Source organism: Macadamia integrifolia, chromosome 14, assembly GCF_013358625.1.
Source record: "Macadamia integrifolia cultivar HAES 741 chromosome 14, SCU_Mint_v3, whole genome shotgun sequence".
NCBI lineage: Eukaryota > Viridiplantae > Streptophyta > Magnoliopsida > Proteales > Proteaceae > Macadamia > Macadamia integrifolia.
The window spans coordinates 11,175,319-11,198,653 of record NC_056570.1 but is presented as its reverse complement, the minus strand read 5'-3'; the positions used below and the strand labels follow the sequence as shown (position 1 = coordinate 11,198,653).

At 37.3% G+C, this 23,335-nt stretch overlaps 1 protein-coding gene across 1 annotated transcript; it reads right to left on the bottom strand.

The window, feature by feature from the left end:
- Positions 1–6,931: 6,931 nt before the first annotated feature.
- Positions 6,932–23,150, bottom strand: LOC122062181 (ubiquitin-like-conjugating enzyme ATG10). The gene is made up of 7 exons (XM_042625889.1): positions 22,994–23,150; positions 22,099–22,270; positions 21,925–21,975; positions 21,733–21,816; positions 21,366–21,465; positions 7,580–7,677; positions 6,932–7,408 (listed from the first exon to the last, which is right to left on the bottom strand). The coding sequence occupies exons 2-7, from the start codon at positions 22,249–22,251 to the stop codon at positions 7,121–7,123; spliced, it is 774 nt and encodes a 257-aa protein (XP_042481823.1). The 5' UTR covers positions 22,252–22,270; positions 22,994–23,150; the 3' UTR covers positions 6,932–7,120.
- Positions 23,151–23,335: the final 185 nt, after the last annotated feature.

The following is a 23,335-nucleotide window of genomic DNA, read 5'->3' as shown; positions in this document are numbered from 1 at the left end:
CTTCATATCATCAATCCACTATAACAGTTCAAGAGGTATTATATTCTAGAGATTCTCCACTAGCAAGGTTTTATTGATCTCGGGCTGTTTCTCTTTTGGTTCGATGGTCTTAGACTTTACTTCATGGGTTTTGACCACATCTTTTGGCCGGCCCTGCATCAGGTACACAGTTTCTAAATTTGGAAATTAAAACAAGAATTCAAGTATCTCTCAACTTAAGGAATTTTTCAAAAATTGAGAAATACCACAAATTCCTCAAAATTTCCCAGCTTCTTGGTATTCCCCCAATAAATACATCTAATGAAAAATCCAAATATTTAAAAAATCTGCAACTCTCTAATTCTGGTGATATTGAAGCTGAGATATTATTGAGGCTAAAATAAGTGGTCCTAAGGTACCTAAGATGGCCAATCTCAGGTCCCAATGTACCAGAAATCCCCAAACTTTATAAGTTCAATGAAATTACATTATGTTTGGGGTCATATTCTATTCCTTTCCAGTAACAGAGAATGGAATTGGATGATTTCACTTTGAATAGATTGAGGGAGGTACTAACATGTTATTAAGTAGAGAAAGTAGAGTTTCTCCACTAGAACTTAAAGCATAGACTTTATATATAAAAGTAAAAACAATAGCAAAAAATAAATAAGTACGCAAACTTGATAATTGGTTTCATTGTTACTTCTAAAACTCACTAGGAACTCATTTAGAATTAGAAATTTGAGATGGATTTAGAGGTAATTAGACACCCTTTCCTTGACAGTTAGCTTTTGAGGATAAGTTACACCCAAGTTCTTAACAAGTGGTATCAGAGCCAAGATTTTGCAGGGTTATAGCGTGGAAACCTTATGTGCCTCCAATGATGTAATTGGAGAATATCTCGGGCTTCTGCATGGAGGGGGAGATTATTGGGGTTTCACGTAAATGGTGGAATATCTCATATCAGAAGTAAGTAGGCTGATGTGGAGACTTAGAGGTACTTGGGCACCCTTTCCTTAATAGCTAGATTTTGAGGATGAGATATACCTTAGTCCCTAACAATTGGTATCAGAGTTGTGGTGTGACAATTATGTTGTTCTTCTGAGGATGGAGAAAATTCCTCAGAGAATATCTCAGTTTCCACATATGCCTCCACATAGAGGGGGAGATTATTCGGATTCCATGCGAAAGTAATAATCCCACATCAAAAGTGAGTAACTCAATGTGGAGACTTATAGGTATTCTTTTATAGCTAGTTTTTGAGGATTAAATCTTCCTAAATCCCTAACAAATAGTAACTGAGCTAAAATTTGATAAGGCATAGGAACCCAGTATGCCTCTAAGGATGATATCAGAAAATATTTTAGGCTCTTGTGCGGAAGAAGAAATAATTGGGGTACCACACAAATGGTGGAAGTAATAATCTCACATCGGAAGTAGGTAACATGATGTGAAGACTTATAAGTACTTAGGCAATCTATCCTTAATAGTTAGCTTTTGAGGATGAGTTCTATCAAAGCCCCTAATAGGATTCTTACTTAGATGACAGAAACTTGAGCTGAAAAACATAAAGCAGGTATAGAGCTCTATTTTTGAATTTGAAATTGGATTTCATTCCTAGTTCTCTAAGAACCTAAAACTTAATGTAAATTAATCGACAAGTAGAAATTCAAGAAAGATTCTTTCCTTAATGGATAAAACTTGAATATGAAGAACACAAAGCAACTATAGTACTATAGAACTCTGATTCTCGACTTGAATCTGGAAGCTAAAAGAAAGAATATGAACCAGTGATAACACATGTGAAGTCTAAAATCAATCAGAGTCGGAACATATAAATAAAAGAAAACCTTGACACAATGAATTAAATTTTGCTTTTGCTCAGTTATCAATTACATACCATCTATGCTTTCACACCATATCCTTACCATGGGTAGGTTTGAATTCAATAATTTCATTTCTACCAAAAAATAAAAAAATTCAATAATTTCATAGACCAGATTTGCTTTTGACCTCTGCAATTCAAATTAGAAGTTATAAAAGATGTCTACTAAAAAAAAAAAAAGTTATAAAAGACAAAAGTGATCTCCCCTTAACACCATTTTCTGTATATTTATACATACTAAAGAGCTAATAAAGAAGTAGGGAGGTTGTTACATGCTTTTTAGGGTTTTACTATTGATATAATCATGATAGCATTTGAGGTGTAGCTTAGAGTATGTAAGCATTCCATTAAATGGGGTAAGTTATTTGAAATTTTATTGAATTGTAGATCAATGGTTGTGACTGTTTGATCAGAAAGTAGTGGAGATGAGAGATTTAGAAAATGCAACAGATTGCTACCTGCTCGTGTAGCCTCTGCACCAGCACAAGGAGAATGAGATCAATCATAAGAGCATCAACAAGGATGGAGTTTTATGTTTTTACACTAGGAGATATGATAGTTTTGTACCCTCATGTCTAGGCTCAAGGCCCACACGGCCAGATAACATTGGTTTCCTCATTAAAAAAATTATCGGTAATGCTTACCTACTTTGTCATCTTATATATATATATATATATAATAAAAAAAGGGAAAGAGTTCTCTATCCAGGAGCATAAACTTTGCACCAAGCAAGGGCCAATGGCAGCACATGTGGAAGCATCAACAATACAGGTATTTTCGCCTTTTTTGGAGGCAGGTTAGTCATTTTGTCCCCTCTGTGTTTGGGCACATCTCCCACACTCCCAAGCAGTCCTTTCCCTTGATTAAGAAAAAAAAAATACTGGTTATGTGGCTCTTGCGTCCACAAAGGAGCGTACAAAATTATCTCCCCACCCCTGATGAAATTACAAAAATAAATAAATCATCCATGTTGATGCCCTACGTGCACTCTTGGCGAAAAAGGAATCAATTTGTCCTATCTGGAAGTATGCGCCAAGTAGGATGACGAAGACCTTACGATGCCAAATAAAAATAAAAGCAAATGTTTAACACGTGTTTGATGCACAGATGATTAAGACCTATGGTGGATATGCTTTTTATGTGATCAACTAACTTTTTACTATCTGGCTAGTGAAGTAAATTCAAGTCAAGAAAACAACGTTGAATAGACGAAAACTACACTTTTTAAACAAGGTGTTGACCTAATTGGCAGCATGATCCTTGCCCCAACATAGGGGCCAATGAGGGGCAAGCGATCATTTTGCCTCCACCGTGTCTCGATGCAAGGGCCCGTTTGCATTCTCTATCCCCAGACACAAGGTGGTTTGAAAAGAGGTTGTGAAAAGACACCCTGCCTGTCTTTCAAACCACCTTGTATCTAGGTGTAGAGAGTGCAAACGGTAGCGTTCCTTCTCCCATATATTATTTTGTAAATTAATTTATGCTCCTATCTTGGTTCTCTATTTGTTGTCAAATGTTTTCAAGCTTTTCTTCCAGTAATATGATTTTGAGCTATGAGTTTGAGTAATTTCACCACTCCATCGAAAGAAAAAAAAAAAAAAAAAAGAGAATTGAACAAGAATTAGACGATTAAAAATTGGTGAGGAGTTGAATTTGGTAGTAAGTAGATTAACGAGAGAAGGGATATTGTTGTTGTTGACAGAGACGGTGACCATAGAATGGAAAGCAAACAGAGAGAGTTATCTCAATGTAGCTTTCCACGTAGTGGAATAGATTTGGTTCCTGCCGTACACTGAAGATGCTCCTCCATTCATTGAAGATGCTCCCCCCCGTCATGTGCTGAAGATTGCTCCCGGCAAGCTTCTGTTGACTACACCAGACTGGAAGGGTTGCTCTACCCAAATTATATTTAAAAACAAGTGGACCCACTTATTGGAACCACCAAAATATGACTGGATTTGGATATGCAGGCAACCACACACTGCCATAGTGAACTGGCTCAAAATTGGCCCAAATGCTGGCCCAAAAGGTAGGTTGGGCTTGCCAAGATAATGAAAGAGGTTAAAGGGCTAGGCCCAATAGGGTTGAAAACCACTAAAGCATCATCTTCATGACTGTATCCATCTTTCTTTTTCTTCAACATATTTTTTTTAACCCATATGCACGAAAAAAAAAAAAGGCCTAAAGCTATCGACCTGCATGCATGTCCCGGTGGCTTGCTGCTGCAGACTACTTTCCTATGAGGGTAAATTCACTGCCGGCCTTTCAGCTCAGGCCTACAAATGAATTGATTTTTTTTTTTTAATCAAAATAACGCGTGGTATGATAATTAAACGCAGTAAAAATCACTCTTTGTAAACCGAACTTCAATTCTCTGGATCGTCTTTTACTTTAATTTCAAATTTTCTTTTCTCATAAAAAAAAAATCACTGTCCACCCATCCGACAAGTCTAATCTGATGGTTTTTCACTTACCAAAGTTCAAGAGTCCAACACTGCAGGAGGAGCTAAGTCTTCAAGCCAAATGACATTGTCAACAAGGACTCCGAAGAATTTCCAGTGGAGGGACTTGTACAGCAACAGGTCCACAGAAAATACTGAAAGTTTCACCATGGAATATGGTGATGATGATTCAGAGACTGATGCTTAAGATCAGAGTTGTCGAACAAGCATACCGATCAATGTCGGTGTCAAAAGATCTGGTGTCTCCAACTCGTCAGATGAACAAAACTTGTTTTCCTTAACTGAAGTTGCATGTAAGAGTCACAAAAAATTATGAGAAAGGCAGATGGAGTTCTCAAGCTAGATAAGGCCTTCATCAGCATTGTCTATTCAGTTTCTATTATGAACCCACTGGATGATCTCACAGCATCCAGTGATGAGAAGAACAATGAAGTTCCTGAACTAGAATACTTCCTTCACGAGCATCAACTACTTGGAGTTGATGAGCTCATCCCTATCACTGATCTAACAGATGAAGCCCAACGAAAGAACAGTAAACCTTTCTTGCATTTAGCAATAATCTTGTGGGTGCTAATGTTGGTGGTGATGCAGAAGCAAAATAACAAGCTGTAGAAGATGTGGAATATGATTACCACGAGGAAAAATCCAGTCATGCTGAGAATAGCGTTGGAGATCAACAGTGGAGACAATATTACAAGGTTTAGAGTATCAGTATTGGATATCGTATTGGAAGGGTGATTTTAAGAGACTTATCGTATTGTATTAGATAGATGCAAGATACGTTAAAGATACGTATGTCAATGGTGAAGAAACGTATGAAAATGCTAGGATACATGCAAAATATAATTTTGATGCATAAAACAATATAAATAAGTAATACGTAAAATATATCATGAATAAAAAAGAGAAAAAAGTACATGAAGGACGAGGTTTCTTACATGTACTAATACATCATTGAAAATAATAATAAGAGTTTGATGCAATCACTTAGTTTGTTTTCCATTAATCTATTGATCCATTGTAAAATAGACACTAAAAATCAATATTTTAGCAAAAAATTAGAAGTTTTAATATTCTTATGAAAAGTTGGTTTAGATTCTTGCTTGCATGTTGTTTGATTTTCAAATGATGATGAAATTAACACTAATAGAGTTGCTTATGCCAATAGAAGCAAGGAATCAAGTTAATTCAAAAAACAAAAAGAAAGATTAAGAGCACCTTACAAAAGCTCTCGGTAAGTGTCATAGTCATAGTCGGGGATCGTGTTCTGTAGTTTGTAAGAGATTTATCAAATTTATCAATAAAAATCGACTATATCTGGGCATGTATTGACCTGATACCATTGTTTGCAAACCAAGTTCTGACTAGGAAAACTAGGCCGAGTTTGGTCAAAAGATTAGAAACCTGGTCAAGAGTCATGGAGACTCGTCCTGTATTAAAAAATGACAAGACTTGGATCAAATCATACCGAGTCATTCAAGATCGTTTGTGTTGCCCGAGTCACGACAAAACGGCCAATTTTTGTTAAAAATTTGAGTCGGCATTTTTGAATAATTTTGAACTAAAATATGTTCTAATGATATTAAACGTCCAATGCCCAAGGCCTTCTATATTGAATCTAGTGAGCTATTGAATGTATATATCTAAATTTTAATTAAAAAAACATGATTTATGACCATGACATCTCCAAGTTAGATCTTTTCATTTTCATCAAGAGACAATGAATGATGAGCTTCATAAAAACAAATTTGAAAAGCAGACACTTTTTTCTGTCTTGTCTCATTTAATTTATCTATTAATTATTTATTTGGATTGCTTGAGAAAGACTAGTATAAAAATAAGAGCGAGAACTTTGACATGACTTGCCTATTTTTTGTGACTCGCTTCAACTCACTATGTTTTGAAAATGATGAATCAAGTCACAAAACCTAGTTATCCAACAATGCCCCATACAATTAATGCATTTGTTTAGGTACCATATCAGTACCTCAAAGATATGATACATAACGATTGTATCAATGGATATGGTAGGATACGTACAACCTCCCAATATCATAAGCTCCATAAAGAAAGAAAAATTTGTAAATGGAAGAAATGACTCAGCTAACAACTGCCTATGACCTCTGTCAATTTGAAGAGAACAATTAGATGCACGATGCTCATTGAGGAGCAGGAGGAACCAAGAAAATTCATTCAAGGAAGCCATGATTTCTGGACATTGAGCCTGAACTAGATCAAGAAAAGGTTGATATAAGGCATCACATAATGGATGCAAGGAAAAATGCAGAACGATGGATGCTTGATTATGTATTTCAACAAGTTGTTTGTCACTAAACTTGCCCTTGGAGGCTGTGAGGCTGTGAGGCTGCCATTGCCATGAGGGAATGAATGGAAGGGGGCGTCAAGCCACAGAGGGAGAGGGAAGGAGAGGGTGGATCAAAATTACATCATCCAGCCTTCCCTTGTAATGCCACCTCATTGTGTTTTTATTTTTATTTTTTATTTTTTTGGGGTGGGGGGGGGGGGGTTAAAAAGGTGAGGTTACAAATTCTGTAACCTTCATGGTTACAAATAAACCCACCCTTATAATCAAAATTTCCATCGATGCATAGAACAGTGGTTATAATAAGGAACTTTCCCAGAAAACAATGGTTAAAAATTAAACATTTTCCTTCCATTAATAGGGATTTTATCACGAAAATGAAGATGGGCATGAGCATCAGGGAGGCACACCATTTTTTCCTATCCACATCAATGCAAGAAACTGAGAAATCGGGAGCAAGTCTGGAAGTTCTTAACCAAGAGAACTTTGAGTATGAACAATCCCACTTAAGGTTTCATCAAGAGATGAACCATTAAGAATAAAAGATGAAGGGCTCAACTGGCGAGAGTTATTTAGCATTCCAAGGGGAATTCTCAGACCAACCACTGGACCAACGACTGATAGCCATGACACCAAGTATAGTTGGATAGCTCTTTTTTCTTTGGTTAGTGAATCATCACTAAGATACAATAGCTTCATCCACTCACTGGTCGCACACGGATGCAGTGTATACCATGGCCGGTTCAAGTATGGATGTTCCTACATTTCCATGAGAAAATAAAAAAAGAGTTCCAGCAGCTATTAGGTCAAACCACTACAAGATTCCTCCAGATCATAAACCTTATGATTGTGATCTCACAACTTGATAACTTTTCCTCTGATGTGGGCGGAGGGGGGGTGGAGAGGTAATTTGGCGCAAGAAAAATGTACCTCTGGAGTTATGAATGTCCATTTTGATTCCTGTAACATCTTCAAGGAGCTGGGAGGAAGGTCTTCTTTAATATCATCCAATGCCAAAAATCTTCCATCTGCATGGAAAGGCCCACCAAGAGATAGAGAGAGGGACTCAGTGTGTAATGTGTAAAATAGCAACCACTGACTAAATTATCATTACATAAACATGACAGGACCGCCACAAAAGCACAGACCCTTATAATGTGAAAACATGCTCTACGTATATATCTTGTCAATACATTGAAATCATAGTCATAAAGTCTGTTCCATAAAATAAGGGAAAGCAGCATCATTGCACTTTGGTAGTTCTGGAGTCTAAACAACAGATTTCAGAACTCCAAAGGGTACAATCTCAGGTTATCAAAAGAACCAGAATTTGCAAAATACTGATATCTCACAATTTACCAAACAGATCTGGCAGCATTTCAGGTTGAGTAGGCCTCTCTATATTTACTACTTAACCCCCAAAGTATGGTGATCATCCAATGGTCAGATTGAAAACCATGGGGTGGTTTCAGAAATTGCAACTATTAGTTCCCAAAATCTAAGAAGTATGATATCAGTCAATCAGAAGTTCTGATGGGGACCAAAGTCTGTTTGAACAACCCTTTTAGGACAGAGAAAAATTCCTCCTAATCTCAACTAAATCTAAGGGTCGGATACCCTAGATTATGGCTTCTACTATCAACAAAAACACACCCAATTACCGCCAGCTGTGAAAACAGCAATATATATATATATATATTGCAACCCAGTGAACAAGGCTCCCGCTACTGCAGGGTCTGGGACGGGCAAATGTACGCAGCCTTACCCTTTGCTTTGCAGAAGAGCCTGTTTTCAGGTTTTGAAGCTGTGACCAACATGTTGCAATAGTGCAACTTAACCATTGCACCGCAGGCTCGCTCAAAACAGCAATATAACAATAGAAAATCTGAAACAAAGTTGCTCCTTATCTCTTCCAATATTCTGCGATATAAAGCCTTTAATATTCCAACAGAAAATAAGGCAAGAAAATAACTCAGCAGGGCTGTACTTACTTGTCTCCGTAGGGAAGAAGAGGAGTACAGGAAGGTAATAAGAACAGATTTCCCACCTGATCAATCTCAGAGTTTCACTGAGGTTACTGCCATCTCTCATGGGGGGAGGGGGGATGGGGAGGGGAGCCCCTAGGCTCTTACAATATAGATAGAGTTGGGTAATAATCTCTAACTCTATGTAAGAAAGATATCCAACTAGGGAACTAAAAGAAGGGGAAAAAAAAAAAGAAAGGAACTCTCCAATGATGGGTGTGTTCTAAAGTAATGAGTAACTTATCTAGCTTAAAAACTATAAATAACTATTGCAAATAGATAATATAGAGTTCTATTCTAATGAAACTCAAAAAAAACCAACTAACTAAAAGATAAATAAATAAAGAAAACGGAGAACTGAAAACACCTAGACCAATGGTCTGGCCTGACCTAGGGTCAGTTGAACCGTAATGTTCCACAAAGGAGAACCGCAGCTATTCTGGTGGCCTGGTTCCCTTCTTCCTTAGACTATAGGTTTGTTGAAACCTATCTGCATCAACTCTCCCCAACTTGAAATCATTCATCCCCGATGAATGTAAAAGAAACATGTATTACTTGTAGAGGTCCAAGTTGAGCAGCTTGAAAGTCATCCACATGAATCCATATGCAATCACTATCTGACGTCCCTTCCACTTGAAAAAAAAATGAATGATAGCTGCTGCCATTCCATGTCATGGTAGTGTACCTCTCGTCGACTATGTCTACAGTCTCATCCCTGAATGGTGTAGCAAACTGAGGAAGCTGAAGAGAATGTTCTGTGTCGCTCTCATCCAAATGGTGACCCACATAGAGTCAAATCTGCCAAATTAAAGACATTAATGATAGTCATATCTTCCATTGATGCAGCTTAGTATTGGTGCCATTGGTGCCAAGAGCAAACCCTTCCAGAGTTCTCGAACCATTACGATATCTATGGGCTTAAACTCTACAAAATGACTGTCACATTGTCATGATCAGTTGCAGTCTAACGGGTATCATTGTTAAAAGCAACATGTCGGCATACATCAGCATGCACTTCATTGATATCCCAAATAAACTCATCTGCCTCAATGTTGTCTCATGCATGACATGGGAGGGGAACCAAGTCACTCTTGGGATAAACTGAGTCTATCTCGAATGAAGTGCGACCTATAGTATGATTAATTCAGCTGTTGTATGCGTACTCGACTCTGTCGAGTGTATATGGCTAGGACTTCTCATAATCTCTCACAAGACAACGAAGAGATTGCCCAAACTCTGATTCATGACTTATGTTGCCCAAACTCTGATTCATGACTTATGTTTGTCCGTCTATCTATGGGTGAAAAGTCATAGAAAACTACAAATTTCATATTCTCCTTCAACCACAGTCTTCCAAAAACAACTCATAAACTTCACATCTTTATCCGAAACAATTGACTCTGGAAAACCTATGGAAATATACTACCTGTTGGAAGAAGAGGTCGCAATGTGTCGTTTGCATCAAATATCTTTCAACGCGGTATGAAATGAGCCATCTTGGAGAATCGGCCAACCACCACGAGTATGTAGTCGTGTTTTTCCCGAGTGGGTAGGCGACCAAACACAAAGTCCATGTTGATATAAATCCATGGAGTATAAGGAACGGGCCACAAGGAATACAATCCCATGTTTTGCTTTGTCCCTTTCACAAGCTAATATGTGCAGCACCATTTAATCATGTGTTCAAATCTCTCTGAATATGTGGCCAATAATAGTGACCAATCATCTATAGGAGGGTTTTATCACGGCCAAAATGTCCACTCAATCCTCCTACGTGCAATTACCGTATAAAGTGTTGTCAAAGAGACGATGTGGGGATGCACAATCGAGTATCCATGAAGAAAACCATCATGTAGAGAGTATCTAGAATCTCCATCGCTTTGCTGTAATTTTTTTATATATAGTAGAGAAATATCGATCCCTTGCTATAACTTTAGTTACACTAGGAAGGATAATGAGATGGTAAAAATTGATGAAGGAGATTCCACAAAGTGATTATTTTAGGTATCTAAGACCAATCATGAATAATGAGGTGATATCGAGGATGATGTTTCACAAAGAATTAAAATAGGATGGATGAAGTGGAGAAGTGCATCTAGAGTGCTATGTGATCTACATATTCCTTTACAATTTTAAGGAAAATTTTATACAACCGGCTATGATGTACAGTGCGAAATGTTGGGTAGTTATGAAGCATTATAAAGATAAACTTAGTGTAGTTGAGACAAGAATGTTGAGATGGATGTGTGGCAAAACTAGGAATAAATAAAAGAATGACCATATTAGAGCTGAATTGGGAGTAACTCCATACACATTATAAGCTACAAGAAAGTCATTTATGTGGCATAACCATGTTCAAAGGAGGCCTTTGGATGCTCCAATATAGAGGAGTGATTTGATTCAGATTGAAGGACTAAAAGAGCCAAGGTAGACCTAGTAGACCTAAAATGATTGTAGGAGAAATAGTGAGGAAAGACGTGCATAGCTTAGTCCCTGTATCAACTATGACCTCGAACAGAGCTGGTTGGAGGATAAAGATCCATGTAGCCGACCCCATTCAGTTGGGATATGGGATATGGGATATATGGCTGAGTTGTGCTTGTTGTAGTATAGAAATCTAGGTCCGTAGGGTACTTTGATGTGATCAATATTTATAATGTATACTAAAAATGTATATAAGGTCAATACCAATTGTTCAACGTGTCATTCATAGTATTCTCCTTCCTGCATTATACTTCAAATATGCCACCCATTTGGCATATCTCAGACTCGCCTACTTTTGAGAATGTCCATGTTTCGCAGATGGTAAATAAGATAAATTCCTTTCTGATCAAATAATGCCTCTAGTGTTTTAGCACTTGTACAACTCTCATTCATTTTCTCACTGAAGTCCATATAGGGAGACCTTTCTGCATGAGAACATTGTTGATGCGGATGTGTGAAGCATCAATAGCCACCTTAAAACACTGTATCAAAATCAAGTAGTTGTTAAATAGGTGGTTCTATCATTCGACATCAAATAAGTTTAAAGGCTTTGGTGAACACGGGTATCTAATAAAACTTGCCTTGACCTTTCATACATTTGGCAATAGCATGGTTCAACATTTCGACTGTATCGAGGGAAACCGAGACGAAACACACTGGTACTTATAAAACTCCCCAATTTCAACCCATTTTGACAGATTTTGACCAAAATCTTGACCAGTTCGATGGGTTTAACCATTTTGGTCTAACCAGCCCCTTATAAAAAAAGGCTTGTTTTGTGGGAAACAATCCCATTTTGCAAAAAAAAACTTCTCTCCCCCTATTTTGACTGTAAGAGGTGGGAAACATAGAAATCAACCAAGAAATTGAAATTACTCCATCAATTTTTCAATCTATACTTGAATCTTACAAAACCAAAGTACATCAACCTAAGGAAAGGTTCTTGGAGCAAAAAGGTAAACCCCATTTTTCCCAAATATCATTTTGTTTGTACAATGTACTTATATATATAGTAGAATGATTTCAATTTTTATCATTTATTTTGCATCCTCTACAGTATTTTTTTTTAGTCATGTATTTTTTTATTTTTAGTTAGTAACTTATATTTATAGTAGTAGTACCGCTTCAATCAACGTACACTAGCAAACTTGGGTTAACACCACAAGTATCACTTTAGGTGTTTTATTCATGAAACAAATTCTTTGAATAGGTTAGAAATGTCAAAAATAGGATGTACACAAAACATCAGACCAAAAAAATCCAGTTTGGGGGTCGAAACCAAGGTTTCCACCATTACGGGAAAATTTGACTAGTTTCCTCGAAATTTCCAAAATTTCGGTCAGTCTCAACCAATATCGGATCCTGATATGTTGAACCTTGGGCAATAGGTGTCATGATGGAGCTGAAACCTTTAATGAAATGTCAATAAAAAGATTCCAATCCGTGGAAATTTTGCACCTTTGTAAGTGTCTGAGTATGCCAATCAACAATGCTCCAAACCTTTTTCTGGATCAGCCTCAGCACCTTTTGATTACACTATAAAATCCAAGGAAGATCAACTTGGGCAGCATAAAAGAGCACTTCTTTAAGTTGATGTAGAGTTTTTCATATCGTAGACTAGCATCACATGTTGTAAATGATCAACATGGTCGGGTTTATCTTTGCAACAAATTAAGATATCATCAAAATAGACAACTAGAAACTTGCCAATGAAGGGGTGTAGCACCTGTGTCATCACTCTGATAAAGGTGCTAGGGGCATTCCTGAGTCCGAATGGCATGACTTTCCAATCATACAAAGCCTCCTTCGTCTTGAACGCCGTTTTCCACTCCTTATTGAGATGAGATGTGAATTTGGTGGTATCCATTCTTTAAATCGATCTTCAAAAAGATCTTGGCACCAGATAGCTTATCAAGCATGTCTTCTAGTCAAGGAAACGAAAATCTGTACTTTATGGTGATTTTATTAGTCTCTTGACCATCGAGGTGCATACGGAACAAAACCCTCCTTATTTTGGTGCCAGGAGGGCTGGTACAGCACACACGCTCATACTCACCTTTTTCAGCAACTCATCCACTTTCCGTTTCATCTTGGCATGCTCTTTAGGGCTGAGATGATATGCAGGCAGGTTAGGCAATATTGACCCTTGGTACGAGATTGATGGCATACTAGATAACTCATATTGAGGGCAGCTCATCTGGAAGCTGCTCTTGTACTAAATCTGCAAAATCAGATAACAAGTTCCGAATAGGTATAGGAAAAGGGATTTCAAGAGGAAGGACTTATTTTTGTAAACAAAGCCAAGCAATGCTGGTTTCTTTGCTGGTTTGAACTCTTACTGAGGTTGTGCAACTAGCTTGGTTACACTAGATTCTCCTTTTTTTCAACTTCTTTTCTTCTTTCTTCACAGGCCTATTGCTGGTTTTCATGTTTTGTTGGGTTGTCTCCACTGGAATATTTAAGGGCTGAACACAATTTATGTGCTTTTAAATGTAAAGATGCAGTGATTCTTCTTTCCTCCAAGCAATACATTATTTTCATAAATCCATCGTCTATCAAGGTGAGAAAATGTCAGCTGCATAAGAATGACATCCCACCAGACTTTCCCATTGTAAGAACCTAACTTGAGTAGAACTAAATACCTTTGGTTGACTTTTAACGTTTTACCATTTTAAGAGAAACCATATAAGGTTGTGGATGCTTTTCTTTCCGAAGACTAGCCTTATGGGCAAAGGCATTGGAAACTACATTCACACAATCACCGTTATCCACTATTATCTGTGCAACTCTGAGTCTGATGGCCTTCTGAATGAAAATGCAATGACGCCTCCAGTCTTTCCCTCTTGATTCGGCAACCAAAATACAGTCGACTACATTAATGTTATAAGTTTCCATATCTGCATTATGCTCAACTGTTGGTTGTTCTTTAATATCTTCCTCTTGGGGAAGCCCTTAAATAAAATCAGCTATGTCATCAGCTTCAAGAGCAGCAACAATAGCATTGGGAGTCCTCAATTTCTGAGGAAAATTAGGTAAAATTCCCTAGTTTATTGTAATGACAGCACTTCATTTCACTACCTCCAGTCATAGGAGCTTTTCCTTTATCAACAGTTGTATTGATGTTGTTTTTTCTCCCTGTATATGTGGGTGGTCAAGTAGGAGTTGATGGTCTACCGCACTCCCCAATTTGATTACCAACAGATATAATGGGAATCTTCAACAAATCTTCTGCTTCCAAAGCCTTTTGGTAGCAATTATGAATGTCATATACGTTAGTTGTACCCCTAGCTCTTCTGACCTCTGGCCATAGTGCAAGGTTATATCATGACATCAATTGTATTTCACTTTCTTCAACTTCTGTTTGTGCTAATAATGCATCAAACTTCCCCATGTTTTCAGCCATGGATGAAGTGCCTTGCCATAGCATATTCAGCTGATCATGAAGGAAATTGATGAAAGATCGTAGAAGATACTTGCCCTTTAACTCATCTTTCATCTCATGCCAAGTAGTAAGGGGTGTGCCTCAATCTTGCATCCTTTACTCTTGTTGTGTCCACCATTCTCTTGCTGGCCCAACTAGTTTTGTTTTGACTAGTTTCATCTTTCATGCCTCAGTCATGTCGTACCAGTCAAAATAATCATCAATAGCATTTAACCAATCATGGAATATGTGGATCAAGTTTACCACCATACTCCTCCAACTCTAGCTTACCTTCTGTGAATCATCGTTACGTCTTGGAGGCAAACCAGTGTTGTTGTCAAAATATGACCTTGCATGATACTCAAATGTACCGGTGGTGCCTGTGGTGTGTGGTGCCTGTGGTGTTGGAGACCTCTGAGGCATTCTACCATAGAACAAATGTGTATCCTGTGAAGTAGCAGGTGTCGGATATGCTCGTCTCTGTAATCCTCCGGAGTAGGTTGATGTTGTGACATAGTGTCCAGACATTGCTCCAAATAAGCCATAAGATCAGATAAGCTTCTAATCAAATCATCAAGCTTCCTCATGAACACTTGCTCTTCTCCTGACTATGAGGGATTAGAGCCTAAAGTAGCCATGACTCTAATACCAAAAGAATGGAGTCTAAACCCCTAACAACAGATTTCAGAACTCCAAGAGAACCAAAATTTGCAAAACACTGATATCTCACAATCTACCAGACAGATCTGGCTGCACCTCGGGTCTAGTAGGTCTCTCCATCAGTATATACTAACCCCAAAGTTTGGTGATGATCCAACGGTCTGATTGAATACCGTGGGGTAGTTTCAGAAATACCAACTACTAGTTCCTAAAATTTAGGAACATGATATCAGTCCAATAGAAGTTCTGATGGGGACCAAAGTTTGGTTGGACCACCCTTTTAGGACAGAGAAAACTTCCTCCTAATCTCAACTAAGACTGGGACAAAGTCTGGTTGAACCAACCTTTTAGGAAAGAGAAACTTCCTCCAAATCTCAACTAAATCTAGGGGTCAGCTATCCCTAGATGATGGCCTCTATTGGAAGCAAAAACACACCCAACACATGGGTGCCAACAGCTGTGAAAACAGAAATATTACAATAGCAAATCTGAAACCAAGTTGCTCCTTATCTCTTCCAACTTTCAGGGATGTAAAGCCTTTAATATTCCAACAGAAGATAGACAAGAAATAACTCAGCAGGCTGTACTTATCTGTGTGAGGAACGATGAGTAAGGGATGGGAATAAGATCAGATTTCCCACCTGATCGATCTGAGATTGCTACCATCCCCACAGTAGATAATCTGTTTCTCACAGCTCCATTAAAGCAAAAGTCAAATTCTTATTCATTAAATCGTTTGTTTTTTTTTTTTTTTTTTTTTTTTTGGGGGGGTGGGGGGTGTGGGGGGGAGCCCTTAGGCTCTTACAAATATGGAAGAGTTCAGAAACTATCTCAAACTCTATGTAAGAAAGATATCCAAGTATGAAACAAAAAGAAGAAAATAAAAAAACTCCCAACGATGGGAGTGTTCTAAAGTTCCGAGTAACTTATCTAGCTGAACACCTACTACAAACAGATAAGAGTTTTATTCTAATGGAACTCTAAAACAACTAAATATCTAAAGATAAATAAACAAATAAAAACACCTAGAAGTGCCCCACGATATGGTTTGAGTGACCAGAAAACACCCAAGGTCAGTTGAACCGTAAGGTTCGAATAGGGAGAACTGCATTGGTGGCCTGGTTCCCCTTTTTCCTTTAACTATAGGTTTGCCGAAACCTTTCTGCATCATTCAGATGATATGAAGCATCCAATATAGTAACAAAACTTAGATAAATGGATAGTGTAATAATAAATAGTATAAGCTGAAAAAAATATATTGATAAAGAGTCAACAAAACTAGGAAGGATAAGAGCTGATTTGGGAGTAGATCCAATACATGACAAGCCACAAGAAAGTCGTTTGAGGTGGCACAGCCATGTGAAACGGAGGCCTTGCGATGCTCCAATACAGAGAAGTGATCTGATTTAGATTGAAGGAACTAAAAGAGCCAGGTCAAGCCTAGAATAATCATAGGAAAAGTGAGGAAAGACATGCATAGCTTAGGACTTGTCTCATGTATGACTTTGAATAGAGCTGATTGGAGAGCAAGGATTTAATATCCATGTAGCCAACTGCATTTAGTTGGGATAATGCTATGTATTTGTTGTTGTTGTTGTTGTTGTTGTTGACCAAGAGTCAACAGACATATTTAGCAAGTGAGACAACAGAATGTCCCAATATTCTCATTTTGTCAAAAAGAGTGGTGTCAATGTGTCATACCAGATCTTTAAGTTAATTAACCCATCCAGTTCTAAGTCATAGCATTTATGATTATCTTCTTTCTCATTCTCCAATACTGGGCCCTTAATGCAGTGGGAAGCGATGACTTATGCCAACAACCACCAAAGAAGCCAATGGAGTATCTCAGACAGAATCAGATTATGTCAGGAAAATATGCAAGATGTGCCAATAACCACGTGTAAAATCCTACAGTTCTAATTCATTGCATTTAGCATTATCTTCTTTCCCATTCTCCAATATTGGGCCCTTAATGTAGTGGAGCATGATCAACTTATGCCAACAACCACCAAGGAAGGCAGGGGAGTATCTAAGACAGAACCGGATTCTATGAAGAAAATATGCAAGATGTGTTTAAATAAAAAAAAAAATATTATCTGTTTCATTCTAAGTTGGGCACTGTTTTACTGGATATGTAGACTATTTATTTTTTCATTGACATCTTGTAATGTTTGTCTCGAATTCTTGACCCATTTTGAAAATTGACCCGTTCCGACATATTTTGGTGGCAACCCGAATGGGATTTTTTCTGAGGTCTGTGATGGTAGTAGAGGGGTTCGGCCTATAGGCAGAAGCCCAGAGCCCAACACTGATCTCGTATGACGGTGTAGTATGGTACGAACCGATGGATTGACCCGACTTGGAGGCATATATATATATGTACTATCATCTTGTTGAGCAAGCATCTTTTTTTTTTTTTTTTGGTGAGATTTGGGGTTTTTCGTTTTAGGGTTTCTAGTGTTCTAGCTGAGAGTTCGGGTATTCTTGAGAGATCTTCGTTGTAATCTTCTTCCAATATAGTAAATCACCTTCTTCTTCGCCCAAGGAGGTAGCATACCACATCGGTGTGTGAACTTTGTTAAATCTCTATGTCTTGCGTGAATCTATTTTTCTTTTCTTCGTGTTTTCTTAGGTGTTTGTTCTTACACATCTCTTCTATATGAATTAAGTTTTGTCAAAAGGCATTGGAGATACCAGACCAACCCAAAAGCAAGCTGAGGCTTTAACTGGTTTATTGGGAAATTGTTGCTTTGAACATTTCTGTCACCAGGACACTAACCAGATCATACCCTAAAGCATATTTGAGTGATAGTCAACCGATCTGACCATCTAGGCTGGTTTTAGTTTTATAATATTTATTCAAGATCTTCTAATCCTAAATACTATAATAGAACTGACCAATCAAATCCAAGAAACAGGTAAGATCAATCCAGAAACCAAACCCCACCAATCGACATAGTTTTTAGAACCAGACCGCACCAATGGTCAAACTGGATTAAACTAGAACCTCTTTTGTTTAAGTCCGGATATAAAACTATCTAAGACAAACCGGAATCAAACTGCCTGGTTTTCAGACAACCATCAGTCTTAGAAAGCTGAACAGTTTGGTATGGTGATTTTCAACAACAACAAAGCCTTATCCCAACTTAATGGGGTCTGATGAGAACATCACTCAAGGATTTAGGACTTACCAGAGGAGACACAAACATATGCAGCCACATGTCACTACATTAAGGCTAGATGACCAGCATTACGTGTAGCTTGCGTTATCTTGTTGTATTTTAATTTATTTAGTGTCAAAGGTATCATGTACAAATGTAAGGGAGTTATTGCAGGAGAAGAAGTTCTTAGGGAGTAGTTATCACTGGAAAAGTAGTTATTAGGGAGTTGTTTCTCTTTCTTTTTATTTTGGGTCTTAAAAAGGTTGTATTTTGAAACTGAATGAAGGAAGATGATGTTGAAACTTGAAGATTTCTCCCATTCTCTGCAGTATGAATGATTATTGCAAACCTTGGAGTGAATCCAAGATGGTGTGAAGCCAAGCCCCCTCTCTCTTCCCTAACTCTTCCCTCTTATCTTACCACTCTCTTCCTCTCCCTTATTCCCTTTCCACCAGTCCCAATTTCCCACCTTTGTCTTAAATTATAGCCTCAAACACAATGGGGATTCATCAATTAACAGTAAGGAGGCAGCGGTACAGAAAAGGAAGACTTGTATTAGATTTCCCAAACCTGTCATCCATGGTTTGAGAAATCGGCAGCATCTCGCCGATATCATGGAAATCTCGGTATTTTTTTTCTACCGAGATGAAATGGCATCCGAATTAAGTTTATTGCATAATCTCGATCGATATTTCTTACATCTCGGCAATATTTCAGTCTGTTTCGTATCATTTCAACGAAATGATACCAACCACGCTATATAAAGACATGACCCGAGGGATGGGGTCAAAATTTCAACCTCATTTCGCTGGTCTTGCCTATTTTCTCCTGTTTTGTTCTGTAGAAGCTCGAAAGTGTCTCCAAGCTCAATTTTTTTCCCCATCTTCACCTCAACAACAAGGATCACACTAGATACAAGTGAAAGGACTCCCATTGTTGAAGATCTACACACCTACAAGGTTGAACAAGTAAACCACTTCCCTCAAATTACTTTTTTGCAAAAAATAATATAAATACATCTATATTGGTGATGGATTTTTTATATTTTAGACACCGGAGGCCGATCTACAACCCCACGGTGTCCCTTTTTCTTTTTATAAAAATTTATTTTATTTTTCTGGTTAGAGAAAAACATCTTACATTAACTAAAAATTTATGGTTAATATAGACTTGATGAGGCTCTATTATATGTATGTTATTCACCATTGGCCGATCTACGGCTTCATGGTGTCAGAATTTTTTTGACAATAAATAATTATTTCAATTTTCAAAAAAAAAATTTGCCAATAAATAATTATTTCAATTTTCAAAAAATATTATAAATAATTTAAATACTAAAAAAAAAAAAATTCAAACTAGATTCATTACTTCTCGGAAAATATTACGTGGCATGCATTTTTTTTGCAGTTAGATGAAAATGCACACAAACTCCATCTAACAATGAGTGGAATCTACTGGGACATCATAATTCATTTAGTAGACAAACATTCTGATCAGGGTTGTATTATTCATATGTTTGGGACCTGGGATAGTTGGGACTTAAAGAGTTACACATTATATTACTATGTGAACTCTAATACTCTATTTGTAGATTATAGTTGTTCTACTTATATTTCAATATGTTGTAAGTTATGACCTATTAGTTAACTAATCAATATTTTGGTTTGATGATGACATGGATGCATTATTTACTTGTTCAACTACCATACTACGTCTTGTATTAGTAATATTTCATAACATATACAAAACAGTTTGAAGGTTGTTGCCAAACAAGAGTGCAACTTCCAAAACACCACTATATGTCTTTTTTTCTTCTATTTTTTTTTTACCTTAAAATAAGCACCAAGTTTTAGGTCATAATATGGTTGTTTGACCACCGAAACAATTATTTCAGGAAAAAAAAGTCATCTTGGTGAGATTTCAGTATTCGGTGGTTTCAGAAACAAGATTTTGAACCTTGCCTGCATCAAGGTCGGCTACATGGATCCAAGCAAGGATAAAGAAAAGGAAAAGGAAAAGCAAAAGTGAAAGGAAAACAGATCACAAAAACAGTAACAAAGTAGAAAAAATTCAATACAAAGGAGCACCCTACTACTAAAGCAATGAAACACCAACCACTGCACCAACCTTTGCCCTTGGTGTATGTTACAGCTTTTTTTGTTTACTAAATAATTTCTTCTTTTTTTCTTATTTTCATTATTTTATATTCTTTTCTAGACAGTGGTCTGACTGGTCAAAGCCAGTCAAAATGGTCAGAATCCCAGTTTTATAATTATGCCATTCGACCACTTGATTATCCATTTACCTGAAGATAGGGTGATAGCCAAGGGGATCACGCTCTCCCCATGAACATTCAAGCCTAGAATGCTTCCACACATGAGACAAAAAGGTCTCATTTTTTCACTTTTTTTCCACTTGGGGGGGGTGGGGGGGGCAGTGGGGTGCTGTTCTGTTGAGGGAGGAAAGACAAGCTTAGTAGAGGAGACGAATATGCAGCAGGGCTGACGCAGACCAGGGAACAGATATATGACCAAGCCACCAAGTCACATAGATGGACAGAGGAGATTGACTAGCCTATCTCTGTATCTCATATAACTACAAAACAGCTCATCTCTTCCATTTATTTTCCTGTTTCTGCAAAGAATGGGACTAAGAAGTTTGCTTAGGTGTTGGATATTTTTAAAGGACAAGAAGAAGAGAAAAATTTTAAAAATAAAAGATTGTTGGTACAAGCACAAAGACAAATAAATACTGCATGCATCAATTTGATTATAGGGGTAAAATTAGTTATATAGTACACTTCCATGAAAATTTCAAGCAGGTGTACTAATTTGAAAATGTGAAATTTCTTGCAGGACGTAGTCCTTTATTCAAAACTATCAGATCAAATCGATAAAATTGTGGATTCTGAAATCCATGGATTCAATGCATTTAAGCATCATATAATTTGAAATAGATTTACATACCAGAGTAGTATGCACGAAAGTATAGCACTGGAACTCTATATGAAGCACTGTGAATTATATGGAAATCATAGAAATGTATTTCCTCAGCATAGCTCTCAACCTAACAGCCAAAACTAAGAATATGGTCATTCATCAATAGAAAGTAGGCAGAGATATAAGAAAGAAGAAAAAAAAAAAAAGAGCAACCCAGTGCACGAAGCTCCTGCTACTACAGGGTCTGGAAGGGGCAAATATACGTCAAATGCTTAATGAAGATGTTGGCTCAGTACATCATTCTTTCTAAAATGTTATCTTTTATCTCATTAAATCACCTTTAGAGCTTCTAGAAAAAAAAGCTAAGCCAAAAAAAGAAAAAAAAAGGTAATACCAATGTAGCATCATCAATCGGCTCTTCAATTGTAGTGTAGCTGGAATCCTCTTTACCTGTCAGAGCTCTTTCATCATGAACTTCCTGCAGAGGTCGTAACAGCAGAGAACATTAAGTTGTAACAACAGAGAACATTAACCGAGTTCTTACAGAAATTGACAATCACTTCAAAGAAAATGTAAGAACCCCAACCTCGTTAGATTTGATAATACAAAAGTTTTCTAGAGATAAGTATCCATCATCCTGAAAAGAAAGAATATACAAAAAATAAAAGAAAGAAAGATGAGTGCATGTTATCAGAGTGTATTTCCAGATGAAGAAACAGTACAAAAAAATATTTTAACAAAAATCCAGGATCAGACTTACTTCATGAGAAGCAACCCATGGTGATCTTCGTAAAGGGACCCATTTCCAAGAAGGAAAGGCAGGGTTCATCTGTTTCCATTTCTCAGAAAGAGTTAATGCAGCAGCATAAAAATCATCAGATGAGAGAGTTCCATTCCAAGAGGAGATATTCATTGTTTACTCACATTTGCAACTGTTACAGCACAGAGGTTATAATTATCACCAATAATAGGGGAAATGGAGTTCAAATTTATATGTGAAAAAGACAAACAAGGGAAATTTTAACACCAGCCACTTGAATCAGAAAAAAAAAAAGATCAAAGAAATTCTTCTCACCATTCTTCATACCAAATAAAGATAATATGGTACTTTAAGAACTCAACGCAATGTTGAGCATATACTTAATATTTTTTTTTTTTTTCAAAGAAGAAGCTACTACGGTAACAAATCAAATCTGCAAATTTCTCTAAATATTATGGAAGACAAAATATGAATCCAAAACAGGGCACCAAACTCAATCAGCATGATACCTCACCAACAAAATATACAACAGAAAAAATGAAAGGTTACATAAAAAATTTCCATATTTTTCTTCAATTTCAATTCAAAATAGAACTGTTACACTGAGAGGTCAGGCCCAACTGAAAATGTGTGTGCAACTAAGAAACAGAGAAAAATCCTCCCAAAATCAACATCAACACTATAACCCCACTCGATAGCTCATCAAAATGAAGGGAGAAAGATCTTCAATATATAAAAATTTCCAATTAAAGATAGGAAAAAATAATGTTGATAAGTTGACAAAATAATTTTCCAAGAGGTTGCAATCGAACCACAAGCTTTAGGTTAACAAAAACGGAAGGTTACAAAGAAGAGCTCAAAATTCGAGTAAAAAAGAAAGCGAAGACGTGATTACCAGACTTCAGAAGCACTAAATGAATATAAAACCCCAATCACATCCAGAGATGAACGATAATATCTCAAGTTTCCAGAAGGGAAGCTTCGAAGTGAGTCGTTGTCGCAAAGATGAAAAACAAGAAAGAGGGGGGGGGGGGGGGGGGGACAAGAAATCAGAGAGAGAAAGAGGTAGGAGGAGGAGGCGGTCGCGCGGTTGTTCTGCGCATGCTGGTTTAGAAGGAGGAGAGAGATGCAGAGGGCGGGGGAGAGGATAACTTTAGGAATCGGTATGGGCGGTGGCCGACACCGATACTTGACTAATCTTGGTGCAATCCAACCGGCTTTTTTTTTTTTTTTTTTT